Here is an 18,248-nt window from a genome sequence, read left to right as displayed (position 1 = left end):
CGTGCTCTGTTTCTCCGACGGGAATCGTCTCCCTAACCGTTTCCGTTTCCCGAGAAACCTCGAGGACGCGCTTCGCAAATGACTTCAAAAGACGTCAAGCTCTAGGCGCGCCGAAAGGATATCGGCGCAAGAAAAGAATCCCCCCCCTCCTCCCCTCTCTCCCTCCGTCTCTTTCCCTCTTCCCCGCGATAACAGCGAGGAAAACCCTAGCACCGCCCTCTCTTCGATCTCCTCCTCCTCCTCCTTTATCTCTTCCTGAAACCGCTGATCGTCGCCGATGGAGCTCCTCCGCTCGCACCTCTCCAGGGTTCGGATCCCGGAGCCCACCAACCGCATCTACAAGACGGAGTGCTGTATCTCGTTCGACACTCCGGTAGCCTCCCTTCCGATCTCTTCTCGCGGCTATTGTTTGATTCGTTTTCCGATGGACTGATCTTGTTCCGTGTCGCGCCGGCCAGAGGTCGGAAGGGGGGCTGTACGTGGATCTCAGCTCGTTTATTGCGTTCGGGAAGGAGGGCGTGGGGTGGAACTATGAGAAGAGCGGGAACCCCGTCTACCTCCACATACAGCAGCGGCCCAAGCCCGTCCCCGAGGACCGGCCTCTCAAGAAGCCTACCCTCCTCGCGATCGGTATTTTGTTCTATTGGATTTGTTTTGCTTGGTTTCTTGTTCTTGAAATAATCTGTAATGCTAGCGTTAAATTCTGTCGACTCTGAAATGGTTCTCTTGAGCAACCAAACGGAACAGTCAAAGCATAACAAATATTATTTACAGTATCGTCCTTATCCACATTTGCAACATCGATACACATTATGAACATATTTAAGGTAATGATGTTTCATCTTTGAAGCACTGTGGAATTCTTTTTTCAGTCAAATTTAGTTGTATAATCCATTGCATAATATGCACGACTGTCATTAAACCGCTGACATATATACTTTCTATGGTGAACGTCATTGGCGAAACTTCTGGAGGAAAACAAAAGAAAAGGATTAATATGTCTACTGGTTCTCATAAAGTGCATTACAGTAACAAGATATAAATTGGTGTAAGACTGTAAGCTTTTGTTTCTTGTTCTTGAAATTGTTTCTAATGCTAGCATCAAATTTCTTGAACCTGAAATGGTCTTCTCGAGCAACCAAATGGAACAGTCAAAGCAAAATAAAAATTATTTACAGTATTGTCCTTATCGCTTTTGCAACATTGATACAGATCATGGAAATATTTAGCATAACAAAGTTTCATCTTTGAAGCACTGTGGAAATCTTTTGTTCGAATTTTGTTTTGTAAATCATTGCATAGTGTGCATAACTGCCATTAAATCACTCATATATGCTTTCTATGGTGAACATCATTGGCAAAGCCTCCGGGGGAGATCAAAATCAGAGGATTATTATGTCTGCTGGTTCTCATAAATAGCATTATTGTAACAAGATATAAATGGGTGTAAGACTTGGTTATAGCTATAATTGTTATGCAAATTCTTATCTATCAGGTCTTCTTTGAAGCCTAAGTGCCTTTATGTCAACATCTCGGAAGTGTTCCTTGAAGCGTTACATGGTGATAAAAATAAATAATGTCACGTCATGGAAAGTAGAACTAGATCGTGGAAAATACACTCATGAAAGCAAGGATTAAAATTTCGTACTGTATTGGTGTATCGAGCTTTGCTCGGTATGGGATGGTACGACGTACTGAGCGGTACGCCTAATTTAGGTGTAAAATACTCGAAAAATACCTAAAAAATGAAAAAAAGTTTGGATAGAGTTTTTAAGTTAGAAATAAATATACATTTAGTATAAGTTTAGCAAAATTAATGTAAATTAGGTAAGAATAGTATCACATATCTTTTTCGGGCTTTGAGGAATAGCCTTGTACAAGGTTCGTATTTCGATCCGTTACAGATTGTCCTTCTATAAATATTAAAATATCTACAGAAAAATCATTTGAATTGTTAGATTATTTTATTACAATATAAACTTTAAGATTCAAATAATTAAATAATTACATATGTAGATATACTTGATTGTTGATTCTACCACCGAAATAAACGACGGACCTTCACGGGTGGTGGATCGGGGTCCTCGATCCTATGTATCTGTATATCAATATGATATGTTTGTTGAACTTAATCCTGAAATTGATCCCATGACATAGTGTATTGATACATCATATGTCATTGATGCATCAATGTGGTGATGATTGTAGGTTTATCGTTATGAATCATGTGTCCGAGGCAGCTCCTTAGGCATGTATTGGCGAATGTTAGAGCTTCTACTTTCGCTACTGATCTGTTGCTCCGTATCATACTGTTGCTCGGAGAAGCATGACCAACTATCATCGTATTGCTGTTGGTCGTAAGATTTTCCATAATACAACAGTTGTGAATATGATGAGTTTCGTTCTGTGTCTACATCGTGTAGGTTTTATCGCATCTGTTCAAATTCATCTACTGGCTTCCTCTTCCCCTTCCGCACATAGATTTGATCAGTACATTGTCGAGTTCTATGATCTGAATCTTGGGTGGCGTGTGTAAAATATTGCTTCTCGGTCCATGCACCACCCATAAGTTGTGTAGATGAGACCAACGACTGCCCGACGTCGCCACCATCATCCGTCGAGGCACTGCTGTTCGTGTTGCTGTCATGTCTCTGGACCGAGCGAGTTGCTGAATGCAATTGTGAAAGTGTCTTGTTGCTCAACTTGATTCTTTCCAACGATGCGGCTGATGCTACTGCCTTCCCCTTTGCCTCTGCCTTTGCCTTTGCACGTTGGGCGGACGATAGTGACAGTTGGGTGTCTATAGTTCCTCGAGCAGTCTGACCCGATGTTGTTTGACTCCTACCATGTTGTGACCGAGGGGGATTTTCCACCTGCTGCCTGCTGGGGTTATGCTTCCTCTTCTTCTATTGTCTCGGTGAGAAAACGCGTAGGACGTTGAGGATCTCCTACCTTATTAAGGAGGATCCTCTTGGTTCTTTGTCGCTTCGACCCACTCTAACATCGGCTCTTAATTTTCGTTATAGAATTGGAGGTCGATGGGATCAATATCTGGTTCCTTTGGCTCCTTATCCAGCTTGGTACACCGCAATCTTAGCTGCATGTTATAATGGACATATACCAGTTTCTTTAACCATCTATACAAGAGTCTGTTACGGACCTTTGTATGAATCAATGCGAACGTTGACCAATTACGTTCGAACCACTAGATGTCGTCGTTTGTGAAAGTACACAAACGACAATATTCCTTAAATGTGGTGCATCCCCTCCAAATTGTAGCCACCACTCGACTGCAAAAAGATATAAATAAGATTTTATTAGCATAACAAATAATTAACATCAAATATAATTGATAATCAATATGTGTAACTTTTTCTCACCAGGATCCATAGTGTAACGATACGATATAGCTACAACGTCGAAGAATAAACCAACTGTTTCTCGAAATAATCGACCCTCCATAAGAGCATTGGTTGCATAAGCAGTGTTTGACAAGAGTCGATATATAACATTTTATAGTGCCGTAAGTAAATCATTTTGTGTTCCGAGAGCATATTGATATTGAATTGTTGGGTTTAGATAATACGTTGCAAGACATAATTTTGTTAGTATGATTTTTTATTATATAAAAAAAATTATTCTGAATATGAATTTACCTGCATTATGGATATCTTGATCCATATGAACTTTAGTCCGACGATCAATGATCCGTACGTATTGGTTAGTCTTAAAATCATCTTTGAATGCTTTTCTGATCTCCTCTCTTGTTGAAATCAGCATATATTTAAGATATGATATCTGTGAACACCGCTCGGTATATATATATATATATATATATATATATATATATATATATATATAATAATAATAATAATAATAATAATAATAATAATAATAATAATAATAATAATAAAAACGATGGCACCTCGATACTCCTCGCACTCTGCTCGCGTGAGGAGAAGGAGGTTTCCTTCTCTTCCGCACGAAAAAAAAGGGAAAGGTGACATCGCTCGATTTAAAAAAAAAAAGGAAAAGGGCGACAATGCTCGATTTCTGCTCGCATGGGGAGAAGAAACCGTTTCCTTCTCCCCGCACAAAAAAAGGCGACATTGCTCGGTTTTTGCACGCGTGGGGTTTCTTCTCCTCACGCAAAAAAGTTCAAAAAAAAAAAACGCCTCATTTCTTCTGCTGGGGAAAAGAAATCTCTTCTCCTCGCGACGTCGCCGAGGCTTTGTCGCCGTGTCGGATTTCTAGGTTTTTTCTTTTCTTCTCCCTCTTTTTTCTTCTCGGTCACCGATCGTTTTTGGAAAGGAAACAATCTCAATCGATGCTACCACCCAGTAGCGGACGGTCCACTTATTGTTCTACTGATAGACCAGTATGTACCGCTCGATACAGGCGATATTATTCGAAATTAAAATCCTTGGTCAAGACACTAATTCTCAAAGTAGCTTGAGTTGACAGAAATTGTGGTAAGCATGCAATTTTTCCTTACAATATCTCATTTGAGGATTGAGGTAATTGCTCTTGATTTGATGTACAAGTTAGTTGTGTTCTTAACATCTGTTCTGTAATCAAAACTGAATAAGGGTCAGCGATTCCATATATTATGTTTACATTTGAAGTAGGCTCTGCAACAAAACAAACATAAAATGATTTGGATATTCTTATGGAAAAAGGCTCTTGTAATATAGCATGTTTTGCAGGTGTGGATGGAGGATTTGACCATGAAGAAACTGAATATGAAGAGACTTACAGCATTGTCATGTTGCCTGATTATATGTCTCTTCCATTTCCATCGGTTGAGTTGCCAGAAAAGGTACCTGCATTTTTATTTTTTTAATATATGGTCCTTCTTACATATATTGTCCTTTTGTTTGACCAACTTGTAGGTTAGGTTGGCAGTTGATGCCATTTTGATAGCCGAGGGTGCTAAACACAATGAGCAATTAGCATCTTGGACTGCAGAGAAGAAGAAAGTTAGTGCTTATGCAATGAATCTGCAACAGATTAATAATGGTGTTGTGGTGCCTCCATATGGCTGGAAATGCTGCAAATGTGATAAGTCTGATAATCTCTGGCTAAACTTAACTGATGGCATGATACTTTGTGGTCGTAGAAATTGGGATGGAAGTGGTGGCAATAATCACGCAACTGAACATTACGAGGAGACACGGTATCCTCTAGCTGTGAAACTTGGTACCATAACTGCTGATTTGGACGGTGCAGGTAATGATTCTTCTGTCCTCTGAAAGCATTTGCAGTTTTCTTTTATAGTTTTTCTTGCATAAAACTTATTTTCTGCTGTCAAGTTCTTGTATGTAGCTGTGCAAATATCTTGTTTCTCATGTTATTTTGATGCTAATGTTTGAAGTACTCATTTGTGGCTGCCTAAATTTATTTCTCTTCAGTCCTCATTTCATGTTGACATTATCTTACTAGAACAACTTGCATCTTTGATCTTGTTCTAGAATACTCAATTGACTTTAGTTCAAGTACAACAGTTCATATGGCTTGTGCTTATTTAGATAAATTTTTTTTTTCAATAAAGCACTTGTTATGGCTAGCTTTAGTGCTTTTAATTTTGGTGGTTTTGGACAATAAGACAGCTTTATGTCCCTCTTGCATTTGTTTACAGTTGCAAACTAACTGCCTATACTGTTATCTACCTGTATTATGTGTTGTATCGGGTCTGATCAGGTTACTTATGTGTGGGATTTGGATGCTTAGACTAGAATGAACTAACAACCAAGCGTTACCTGTTTCATAATCTTGTCTAAAACCTAAACTCCAAAGCAATCTAAGTAATACATGTGTAACACACTTATCATTTTTGCTGTTGGTATCTGCATGCCTATAATAATAATTCTGGCCTAAAGCTTCTCATTTGTGCCTTCTGTATCTGTATGCCCAAAATAATAATTCTAACTTAAAGATTGGGTCATTACTGGTTGTTTACCTTTTGGTATGATGAGTCCTCCCAACTAGGGTTTTTAATAGATAAGAAGACAGGCAGTAATATATCAATTTGATGATATCACCTGGTTCATTGTTTGTATCATGAAGTTACAAGGAACCTGATATGCCTGTAGCCTTGAGATGGGCTCTTAAAGGATGCTGACATGCTATACTATAGCAAGAGGAATAGAATTAATTCATAAGGAGCTGAAGAATGGTTTTTGGAGACAGAGATGGAATGGCTACAGTAATTACAAGAGGTGCAGTGAGTTCCATGATCAGTACCACAAATACTGGAAGGATGAAGGGTATTTAGACCAACATATCTGGCTCATTTGTCATGTAAGAAAGGAGTGCTCCAGCTTTCTTGAGAGGATTGAAAATGAACAAACACCAGGGAAAAAACTGATGGTAACACTAGTAAATTAGACAAAGCTTGCAATACTCTAAATACTAATTTAGGAGTTAGAAATTTATACTTTATCATGATGTCCTCAAAAAAATTTAACAGATAATAGCATTTGAAAGCACCTAACTGCATTCTAAAGGTGGGTTTATGGACATACCACATAGTACCTGGACTGTGTAACAGGTCCAGCAACCTTAAGTATGCCTAGTTGCAAACACAAAGGTTTGTGTGTTCTTGTTTGTTCCTCTTTGACTTCTTTTGTTGTATTTTTAAGTGGTTGTTTTTTGCTGTTACTTTTTTGGTTTTATCATATAAGTCTAACTCAATATCTAGTTTCATGTTTTAAATTTGAACTGTTCAAATATTAAAGGACACATCACAAGCATTTCACAGACGTGTCCACAGAATGACTGCATATTGTTAAAAGGCTTGGTCATCCAAGTCATCTGCTTCCTAGGACACTGCCAGTTTTCTATTTCTTGAGCATGCAAAATTATAGTGTATTCTGAAATCAGTTGAGTAAATTAAAGTTGCAGCCAAGAAATTGTAAGAAAGCATCCAGCTGAAGGTGAATTATTAATGAAATATGGCGTCCATGTTGTTTTAGAGAATTATGTCATGAGGCAGGTGGATACATGCACTCCGAAAACTGTATATTATTTTTTTCCCATGGTAGGTGGGTTAGATCCCAACTTTCCCTTTATATGTGCAATTCTGAATGTAGACTTGGATGAGAAAAGTGTATGAAAATGAGCTAACTACTTAAGCGTGTTTGCTATATTTATGTTTTTCCACTAAATGTTAAAAATTTTAAAAATGACAGTGGGAAATTATATACCATTTTCTTCATTTTTTTCCATAATAAATGATGTTATCAAAATAAGATGTGAGCTTTTTGCATTTTATTCTAGTAAGATGTCACTTATAGTGTAACCATTATGGCAGTTCAGATGTTTTCTCTTACCCTGAGGATGTTACCGTTGAGGATCCTTTATTGGCTGAACATCTAGAATTTTTTGGTATCGATTTCTCATCATTGCAAAAGGTTAGTGGCGATTTCATCTTAGAACCTTTTTTTGGCTATATAACTATTTTATGCTGATAAATTTTCACTTAATATATCAGGCCAAGAACATTTTAACATGTTTTTTTACCTCACGATGCTGAGGTTATTTTTCTCTTAGTATCCTGTGTCTTTATTTTAATACATTCGTACTTTTATATGATTGCTGTTTGATGCTTTTGATGTTGTGATGTGCTTCATCAACTCTCCTAATGGCTGGATAACAGGTCATTTTTTAGGACCTTTGCAATAAGATTTCTGCAGCACTGTTTGACACCTTAATTCCATCAATGGGTATGAATTGAAGTTCAATAACATTTATTATGCAATGAAAGTTTGTCCATTGTTTGTATCCGATTACACCCATTTATTGATTCTGCAATCTATGTATCAAACTCACCAAGCAATATGTGACATTAGTGGTCTGTGCATACTTATTTTTCTTTGCTGCTTAACTGTTGTGGCTAGTATTATGATCAAAGTTTTAAATACTGGTCTGATACTAGTTATAACAACTTGTTGGATTAATACAAATTCAACATTCTAGGCGATATACCAAATTGAACTATCTGGTATTACTCAAAAGAAAATATTAAAATGTGTGCCAAAATGGGTGGTGATTGGTCCTGATCCATACAATCTAGTACCTGTTTTTGGTCAGACTGAAAAATACCTTGTTACATATTGGTCCAATTGGTATTTGATACCATTATTGCAACATATAGAACTGCAGTGCTGTTTTCACAACAAAGCATAGAGATAGCAGTCAAAGAAGATAATTAAATTCTTCAAGACCTATGAATGTACTAAATACATGTGTTTTTTTCCTTGGAAATCCCCTTTAAACTAAACCTAAGAAAGATATAGTCTGCAATGAGTTTAGTGTCAAAGTTGATGAGGCACATAAAAAGAGGGTGCAGTAGTTGGCAAAGAAACAGAAGTGCAGAAGGAATTAAGTTTTGTTAGGTATTTGGTATATTTAAATAAAAATTGTATGTATGATTTGAGATCTTTAGATACAGGCAGTGGGCTTATATTTCGGACACACTGGTTGTCCGGGATGGAGGAAGAGGGTTATGTTCAGACAGCTTATTAAACAGTAGAAACTTTGTTTACTAAAGGTACCATCTTGTGAAGTCTGACTTCATATTGTGGTGAATAAGTCTTGTGTATATGGTTATGGTTGAGGCCAGGATCTGCTTGATACTTGCTACACTTACTGAGTATTCCAAAACTGTCTTAGTGGTCCATGGTAGGGCATGCATTTGTTAAGAACATCTCTTGAAAGTGTATTCATATTTTTTGCAGACAGAAATGACTACCACTGAAAAGGAACTTGACCAGAACATGAATTTTGACTGGAACCGTATTCAGGAAAGTGGGCAGCAAGTGGAGCCCTTATTTGGTCCAGGATATACTGGCCTTGTTAATCTTGGAAATAGGTAGTCAGATGATGAAAAAATTGAAGCCTTGCCTATCACATTAGTTTTCGCAAAGTAACAGTTTTTTGTTGTATTTCTTTGTCAGCTGCTATATGGCTTCAATAATGCAAGTTGTTTTTACAACTCGTGCTTTCATCTCTAGGTTAGTATATTTTTTTCATGCACTTAAGGTTTCTCAACCTAGGCCACTCTTATATCATGTAATTGTCTTATACACAGATATTATGAACACCAGAGTTTGAAGATGGCTTTTCTGATGGCTCCTTCTGATCCAACAGTAGACTTAAATGCACAGTTGTAAGTGTAGATTGAGTTAATGAATTTTTATTGTACAGCTACTCTAGGTGCAAACAATTACTCAACTGACTATTCATGTGTTAAGTGGCCACACTTTTCCTGGCCATACCCAATGGTTGCTTTTGCAAACATGTTTTGTTGTTGGATAGGTCAAAATGCATTAGATTGGCTGGTTAACTATAAATTGGTACTGACTGGAAGTTGAAAGACTTTATTTCCATTCTACAATTGGAAATGTGTTTCAGAAGCATCTTTGGTTCCAGTGTTTCCCTGCCGATGGTGTTATATATGTTTATTATTTGTTGAAAATTGAAATAAGGTCTTGGCTGCCTTGACTCCTGGTTGATGGAGTCTTGTATTTGACAGCCTTTAGCTGAAATTAGTGAAACCATGGTGAATTATGTGTGAAGTATTATGAATGATAATTAGATAATATATAACTTTTTGACTATTTTGTTCATTAGAATATGTTCATAAACAACTAAATAAGGCTTCGGTATTATACAAGAAGTATTGTATCGTCGCTAAATCCCACTATATGGTTTCTAGCTGGTTGATCAACAAGTTAAGTTCTGATGAAAGATGCATGCTATTCTTATTTGGAAAAATAGATGAACTAAATCACTAATGCAATTTAAATATTGTTGGTGGATAATTGTTGTGATTTTTGTATCACAAACACGTCACCACTTGTTGTGTATTTCTACTTGGTTGATTCGAGGTTTGCAGGACTGGATTGGGATTGATGAGATCAGCTAGATCAGACTGGTGGATTTGGGATTAGGAGGAAGTACAAATTTAAACTAGAAAATGAATAAAAAGAGGCCAGGAAGAATTAACATGAAGAATGATATTTTACTATCTTATTAGGTTCATGTTTGTATTATGATCTTACATGGATGCTTGCATCTTTTTCCTCTTGAAAATAATAGTGTTCATCTCCTTCTACAATAGAGTTGATGAATCTGGTCACTTAGTTCATATATAGCATTTGTTGTGCTAGTTTGTTTTGTCACATTTAATTGTTGGCTACTTAATGTACATATTTGTGGTCTAATTTACCAGAAATGAGCCTTTTGTTCTTCTAAATTTTTGATGCATTTTTAACATAGGACTAAACTGGCGCATGGATTGCTATCTGGTAAATATTCTTTTCCAGTTCAAGAGGTACGATAAGTTTAACTCATAATTTGCTCTATTTTCTGGTAAATATTCTTTGCTGTCTGGCAAACAACTTCGTGCATTGTAAGTTCTCGTATATCTTTAGACCTTTTGGAGATGTGGGGAGTGTAATGGCTTGGAAAATTCCTTGGGCATACTTCAGTTGCATTTGTTAGCAAAGTGGATCTCTATTCTGTCCTGGTTATCTAATGACCCATTTTGGAGGAACAAGGCATTTCTAGTCATTATGTGTGTCTTGCATACTTATAAGCCTTGTGGAGTTCTTCATTACATATTATTCTTGCTCCTGCTGATATCCAAATATGGGAAATTGCAATTTATTTCATGACTTATGTGAAGTTCTGTAAAAAAAATAAGAAATAAGAAGAATTCTAGCAATAATCTATTAAGCAAGATTGTTTATTGAGTTGAAGCAACTAGTAAATCTGATCTTAAAGATGCTATTAGGCTTCAAAACTTTTTCTTCTGAACACTCTCTTATCATGATCAGGTGTGATGCGAATCAAAGTGTTATTATTCTGAAGTTTTCTGTTCACTACATCATTGAAGTTGGGGAAAATTCGAATTTTATAAAGTGATTTGATATGATTAGAAACTTCATACAGCAATAATCATGCATTTTCAGTTATGCTTCTTTATTGCAGAAGATAAGATAAATCTGCAATTGATTCATGGTTTTAGTGAAGAAATTATAGGGAGATCAACCTATATTTGAAGTGGATGGTGTATTTAATTATGTAAGCTTTTCTGCTGGTACCTTTGGTTTGTGCTCAGAGAATTTCTCTTTTGTTTCAGAAGCAAGAAGGTATTCCCCTTCACATGTTTAAAACAATTATTGCTGCCAATCATCGTGAGTTTTCAAGTATGAGGCAACAGGTACCTTTTTTGTAAAGATCCATAGGAACTTTCTACATGGTTTTGTTTCTATATAGCTCGAGTCTTGAACTTGTTGGTGACATTTAAATCATAAGTACATGGTAGCTGTAGCGTACTTGATTTGCAAGGGTGGATGAGGAAGATGCATGGTGGTTAGTCCTGCATTCTAGTTCAATATATGTGGGGCGTATGATATCAAATAATATACATATTGTTGTAACATGGGCCCGAGAACAAGAAGCATGGTTTGATTTTGCACTTTCCTTCTTTTATGCCTGTTCGGTTGTTACTTTCAATGATTTATTATGTTCACAAGTGACTTGTTTGTTTTATGTTAATTATTTTTTATTGCTCAGGTGATTTGGTATGCTTATATGTGACGTTATTAAGATTGATAACATGAATTTCTTTCTATAAATCTCAGATTAAAGGACTGGCACCTTCATTGCAGGAGTTCCGAAAGAACTTTGTTTTGTTGATGGTTTTCTGGAACACTTTAGCATGGGTCCTTCTTGTTTCTTTTTAGCATCTGAAATGTGAAGTATTAAGTGGAAAGAAGTCTTTTTTTAATGCCTTTATCATAATCAAAAGGGCTTCTGACACACAAATCAGTACCACACTGGAAATAGGAGTGGTTGCAGCAGTTTATAGGGCTAGATGAGTTTACTACTAATGGATTCGGCTTAAGATTGTTTTTTTTTTTCGGACCACATGGTTTAGGTTTGTGGTGTACGAGTCACTATGCATACCCTAAGAGCACCTTCTAGATACCCTTTTGGAGGGTTTGATCCATGTGGTTGTATGACAGTGTTCTTGACTATCAAATATTTGTCCCCATATTAAGTTTTTAAACTTGTGATTTTTATTGGACTTTCTTCAGGATGCATTGGAGTTTTTTCTGTATTTTCTTGATCAAGTTGAACGGGGAAATGCTGGAAAACCTGAGTTGGATCCTTCAAGGAGTTTTAAGTTTATTATTGAAGAGAGGCTTCAGTGTCCCTCTGGAAAAGTTGCTTATAATAAAAGATCAGATTATATTCTTTCTCTGACAATACCGTTGCACAAGGCTACTAATGGAGGTTTTTTTTTTAAACTACTGATTTCTTTATAATGATATCTGTAGGTAGTACTAACACTCTCCCTTTACTGGTTCAGAACAGCTTGAAGCCTTTGACAAGCTGAAGGCCGAAAAAAAATTGGAAGGGAAGGACATGTAAGCTATAAGAGCATAATGCATCCTTTTTTTTGTCATTGTGTTCTGTTGTTTATATGTTTCTGATGCATTTTAAACAGAGCTAGTGGTGAAATTGTACGACCAAGAGTTCCACTGGAAGCATGCCTAGATTGTTTTTCAGCTCCTGAGGAGGTCCATGATTTTTATAGCTCTGCGTTAAATGCTAAGATAACAGCAATAAAGTAAGTTTATGATATTATGCAGAAGACCTGGGTAATTATTTGCCATTTCTTGAGTTGTTAAATCTGAAGACAATCATTTCTTTGTTGTCTTGATGTTTGATATACCAAATCATATACCTATAGACTCTCATGTTGCACATGCAGAATCTGAGTTCCATTTCATGACAACATTTATATAGTAAGGTTCACACCGTAATTGTTAATCATGAAAAGTAATTATATGATTCAGGCTTTTCTATGTTGTGCCATCTTTAGCCTTTTTATACTTCTGATATTGAACTTAAGAACCATGTCGTTACTCATTATTCATTTTGAATATGGCAGAGGCAGTTCTTTTTTCCTTTCTTAAACAATTTTATTGGGTGTGAGGAAATTATGCTAGGTGTGTTGGTATTTTCTCAGACAGGAATGAGGATTTCATTGAAGCAGCTAATCCCTTGTATTGTGCATAGTGGTGACACGCATTGGGGCATCCTTTTTCGCTTTCTGAGAAATAGTCTACTCACATTAATCTTCCTTTCGAAATTAAAAAAAAATGATAAATAAGGTTCTCTAGTCATTGAATCTTGCACTCGATGAAGCTCAGTAGTGGAAAAGATCAAAGTATCCTACCCTGATTTCTTAGTATGTTTAACACTGATCCTGGTCCTCATTATATACTGTATTATTGAAGTTTGGAATCAATAGCTGTGAGCCAGCTATTATTACTTAGTTAAGCTAGTGCTCTCCTTTGGTATTATGTACTACAGCGCCTATGCTTGTTCTATAGCAGATTAGCAGGACGTGAATATTGGCTTATTGAAAAGTGTTATTTCTAGTAACTATTTGTGTAGATACACTGCAAATTACAGATTGTCATTGCACCACCAATTTTAGCAACTATTTTAATCAAATTAAGCCTCATTTTGGATGTAAGACTCACAAAAATTGAACCATAACTTAACTTCTCAGCTTCCATAACTGTAAACCTTTTACCTTTGACACTGGTCTATAACACATTGCAAATGAATTTATCTTTTGATCCTTTGTCTCTTGGAAAATGTAGTGCAAATGCTATTCCTCAGAATTTTGAAAGAATCAACTGTGCCCTTTTCCAAATACTCTCATGGATTTATTGGTGCTGCATTTCTTGGTGGCAACAAGTTGTGATAAAAATTTATCTAGCTGAAATGAGGGATCTGATGTTTGGAACCTCCTGCATTTGATATCATCCCCTTCCAGGCTGTTTGATATACTGTCTGACAAATCTCGACATATAGCTACATCTCAAATGACAAGTAACATAAGGAATATTGCTATTGGCTGTTGTGTATGCAACACATTTGAGCTGCAAATGTGAAACATTATGGTTCGAAGCAGTTATCTGATGTCTTACATTTCTTATCTTTCCGCATGCACTCATGTAATCCTTTCAACAAATAGGACATGACCTTCTAGTGTTGTGAAAATCATAGCTCGAAGCATGGTCTTATTCTAACATGGTTGGAATCCGAATTTTCTATAGCTTTGTTTTAAATACTGAAGCAGAATGAGATATACTCCCTTATGTGATATTTATCTCATTCCTACATGGTCTATACCTAAAAACTTAATAATACCTAAATAACTTGGCCAATTAAGCTTATTTATAATTTTTCTGTATTACTGTAATTAGTTTTTTCATCCTTTATCATTTTAGACAACTGACAACATGGCTTTTCAGGACTGCTGGTTTGTCTACGTTTCCTGATTACCTGGTATTGCACATGCAGAAGTTTGTGCTGGAGGAAGGATGGGTGCCGAAGAAACTTGGTAGATTCTTTTTCTCATCTCATATTTAGGACCTTGCAATTAATCTGTTGGAAGTCTTGGTGTTTTTTCTCTTTTGCAGTTCTTCAATTAATATTCTACCTTTATAATGCAGATGTTTACATTGATGTGCCTGATGTAATTGATATCACACATATGCGCAGCAAAGGTTTGCAGCCAGGAGAAGAACTACTACCAGAAACAGGTTTGTAATGCTACTCTTTTGGATGCTCATTAAGTAAATTAGTTTCTAGAAGCTGAATTATGTATGTACTCCTTTCTGCTATAGCTTGTTGACTGATGTACTTGTTTTATAGGTCCTTGCGAGGTTGAACCCACCCATTTTGTTGCCAGTGAGGACATTGTTTCCAAACTTGCAGCTATGGGATTTAATTATGTTCACTGCCAGAAAGCTGCTATAAACACTGCCAATGCGGGGGTTGAGGAAGCAATGACTTGGTTGCTGTCTCACATGAATGATTCAGGTTTGTGTATGGAAGCATGAAGCAAGCTGGTTCCTTGGTATCAAGTTTACTTGACAATTATATTGGATGGAACAGCTCTTTTTGATCTTATATAGGATTTAGAATGGCATTTAGAAAAAAGATAATTCCATTTGGTGAATGACTTCAACTTGATTTTTGGTACTATAATGCAGATATTGATGATCCTATTTCACAGAACCCGCATACAATGGAACTTCAATCTGTTGATGAAGCAAGTGTTGAAACTTTAATTTCATTCGGGTTTCAAGAAGGGGTTGCCAAAAAAGCATTGAAGGCCTCAGTAACATTCTTCTCTAACTCCATTAATTTGAAGTTCTGCATGCTTTCATTGATATGAACCTCTTGATTAACACGAAAATGTTGCTGTCATGCATAATATGCAATTGGTTGATTGCAACTTCATGTCATTCTACGTTGCACTTAATTTTGTCTACATCCTGAAGATTTTCCTTTAAGTTGTTGCAATAGGATGTTTGATGATGATCTTTGTTGTATTTTACCCATAAACAGGGTGGGGACATAGAGAAAGCAACCGATTGGATATTTAACCACCCTGAGGCATCTAGCTCAGTGGACACTGAATTAACCTCAAGTGGCGTTCAGGCTGATGATCCTGCAGTACCTGATGGAAGTGGCAGTTAAATTCCTTCTACTGCTACCCTTTTTTTCCCTAGCATATGAGATGATAAGTTTCATAATTTTTCTTTTTTTTGCATTTATTGTTTACTTTCTTATGTTGGACTTATGATGAAACTTGGCACAAAACTTCTTAATTTTAAGCCTTCATTTTTAGAATCCCCAGAACGGGATGATGCTTCTTTTTTTTTTTTTTTTTCTGTTGCAACACGAAATATAAATTCCACTTCATATTGTCATGGAAAGACACATAGAATGAGCCCCTAGCTGTAATCAATTAAAAGTCACAGCAATATGGCTATTGGCCAGACACATATGTGAGATTTGAGTTATGGCAGTAAGTTTTCATTCAAGTCTACCGCTAGACATGTGTTTAACTTTAGATTGCTTTTCTCATAATAAAGGATTGCATGTATCAATCATCAATACTTTTTTTTAGTTACATCTCGGGTAGGTTATTAGAACAGAATTCTGGTGTCATTGAATAAAATAGTAGAAAATATAAAGTGAACACCATATTGGACAATAGGGAGCTGCATGGTCGATTATTGTTACTTGTTTGGATTGGTGAATATTGGTCGGTATGTATCGGTTAGATCATACTATAATCCATGAGATAAGACTATATGTTACTTGCTGATTTCACAATGTTTTTGTTGCATCTTCTGCCGGAGGACAGATTAATATGGTTTAGGATATGCTATGCCTTTTAGTGTTCTGAAATTTGCTTATCTGGGTCAGTAGTGACCTGGTTTGATGCAGTTATATGGCTAGATTTGTTAAGTTATATGGCTGGTTTGATGCCTTTTAGTAACAATTTCATTGTGCAGGATACAAGCTCATGGCATTGGTCAGCCACATCGGGACCTCCACCCAGTGTGGGCATTATGTGGCTCATGTGTATAAAGATGGAAGATGGGTGATTTTCAACGACAACAAAGTTGGGGCTTCAATTGACCCACCAAAAGACATGGGATACTTGTACTTTTTCTCGAGGATAGATGGCTGAAGTCATTATGGTAGGTTGTCCCTGTGATCCAAGCGACAAATCTCTGGCAACAGCAGGAGTTGACTAGCAATTTGACAGGTGATACCTCTTACATCTGACCTTGCTAGAATACGGGGATCAATCGTTTTTCATCTCTCACTTCGTTTAGTGGTATCTTTCTGTTGCCTGGATTCTGATATCAAGTTGCCTGTCATGAAAATAGGCTTAACAGTGAGTTTACATTTGTGATTAATCTGAAAATCAAGACGTGCGTTTCTTTTGCCCTATCGTTAACCCAGCAGATGGAGAAGACACTTCGGGGTGGTAGGTGTTCAGCATTTTCTACTGTAGGTCATATGGCGATACAGGTAATTGGGTAAGAAGTCATCATAACCTGAAAGGGCCCGATTAATGATTAGGTTAAAATGTAGTGCTTGCCTGCTATATGTATGTATTAGAAGATATCATAATTGCCAGCCTGCTGGATAATGCTATGATCATGTTGGGCACGACCTTCGATCTTTATTTGTGCTAGAATAGTTACAAGTTGGCAGAGGAGGAGGTTCTTGTTCTATATTAGCATCTAGAGGAGACACTAGTTTCTTTGCAAGGCAGCATCTCGGGCTTATTCAAAAAATCATTCCCAGATTGATTGAAACCACATCCAAGAAAATTAGACACTGAACTCTTATTTGTTCTCTTGTTTGCCCTTTTTGGTTTTTAGGTTAATCCCTGCTACGGTGGGTGAAGGGTGGATTCCTTGGTAGTCAAATGAGAGATTGCCCTGAACATGCTCAAACAAATAATATGTAATTTGACTAATATTAACCGGTTATATTTAATTGGGGCCCCAGCAGCTTAGGTACATGACTAACCGAAGAGATTCCTCAGACTGCTTGGCTCTCTCATCTCCACCTTCCACTCCTTTGCTCTTGACGACGGTTGAAGACGACCTCGTCGACGGAGACGACGGCTTCTGGCGAGACCTCAGCACGTTGTTCCATCGGTACAGTCCCGCTTGATCCTTCGGAGCTTCAACCGCAGCACTCATGCTGGCTGCTACGATAAGGCAACCCCTGCCCGCCCACCCCATACCCCTCTTCTCTTACCTATGTATGCTGTGGCAACGGAAAGAAGAGCTTTATAGATTTGTAGATACCGTGGGCTTGGGGGAGTTATAGTGCTCGCATCGCATTCCCTCCACACAAGCTACGATCGCAGCTAAATGGTTCGCTAGCCTCGTGTTTGTTTTACTACTTCGGCAGAAGCCATGCACGCGGCTAATGGTTCGCTGCCACTAGAATTCATGGCATCCAATGGCCGCCGCAGTCCAAAACCAACGGACAACAATATATATATCAATATATATATATATATATTGTGCAATGCTACCAAACTTTGACGCAGAAACTACAGCGACAGGGGTAATTGTTTGACCCTTGTGCCAAAACAAAAAGTTCCCTCTCATGCTAAAGACGTTCTGTGGATTACGATCATAAAAATCTGAAGTCTTTTATAGTGCGTAAGACTATAAAGTGGTTTACATGATAGAGATGTTTTATACCCTGACGAAAGAAGGAACACGCGTAGCTATAAAGTCATCACACCAACAGCTATCGTTGGATTTTACTAGGCGATATATATACACTGCTTACTAAGACACCCTGCATGCCCGTGTTTCGGATCA

At 37.2% G+C, this 18,248-nt stretch overlaps 1 protein-coding gene across 1 annotated transcript; it reads left to right on the top strand.

Annotated features, from left to right (window-relative positions):
- The first annotated feature begins 106 nt into the window (after positions 1–106).
- On the top strand, positions 107–16,846 carry LOC135644116 (ubiquitin carboxyl-terminal hydrolase 14-like). The gene is made up of 19 exons (XM_065161571.1): positions 107–373; positions 459–630; positions 4,707–4,819; positions 4,893–5,229; positions 7,318–7,412; positions 8,739–8,872; positions 8,958–9,014; positions 9,092–9,169; positions 10,282–10,336; positions 11,147–11,227; positions 12,108–12,306; positions 12,383–12,440; positions 12,521–12,643; positions 14,346–14,434; positions 14,547–14,636; positions 14,749–14,916; positions 15,090–15,217; positions 15,448–15,574; positions 16,404–16,846. Exons 1-19 carry the CDS (start codon positions 278–280, stop codon positions 16,580–16,582), a joined length of 2,379 nt encoding a protein of 792 aa, XP_065017643.1. The 5' UTR covers positions 107–277; the 3' UTR covers positions 16,583–16,846.
- The last annotated feature ends 1,402 nt before the right edge of the window (positions 16,847–18,248 follow it).

The sequence above is a fragment of the Musa acuminata genome, chromosome BXJ3-8 (assembly GCF_036884655.1).
Source record: "Musa acuminata AAA Group cultivar baxijiao chromosome BXJ3-8, Cavendish_Baxijiao_AAA, whole genome shotgun sequence".
Taxonomy (NCBI): Eukaryota; Viridiplantae; Streptophyta; class Magnoliopsida; order Zingiberales; family Musaceae; genus Musa; species Musa acuminata.
The sequence above is the reverse complement of the archived record's forward strand: the minus strand, read 5'-3'. Positions and strand labels throughout refer to the sequence as shown.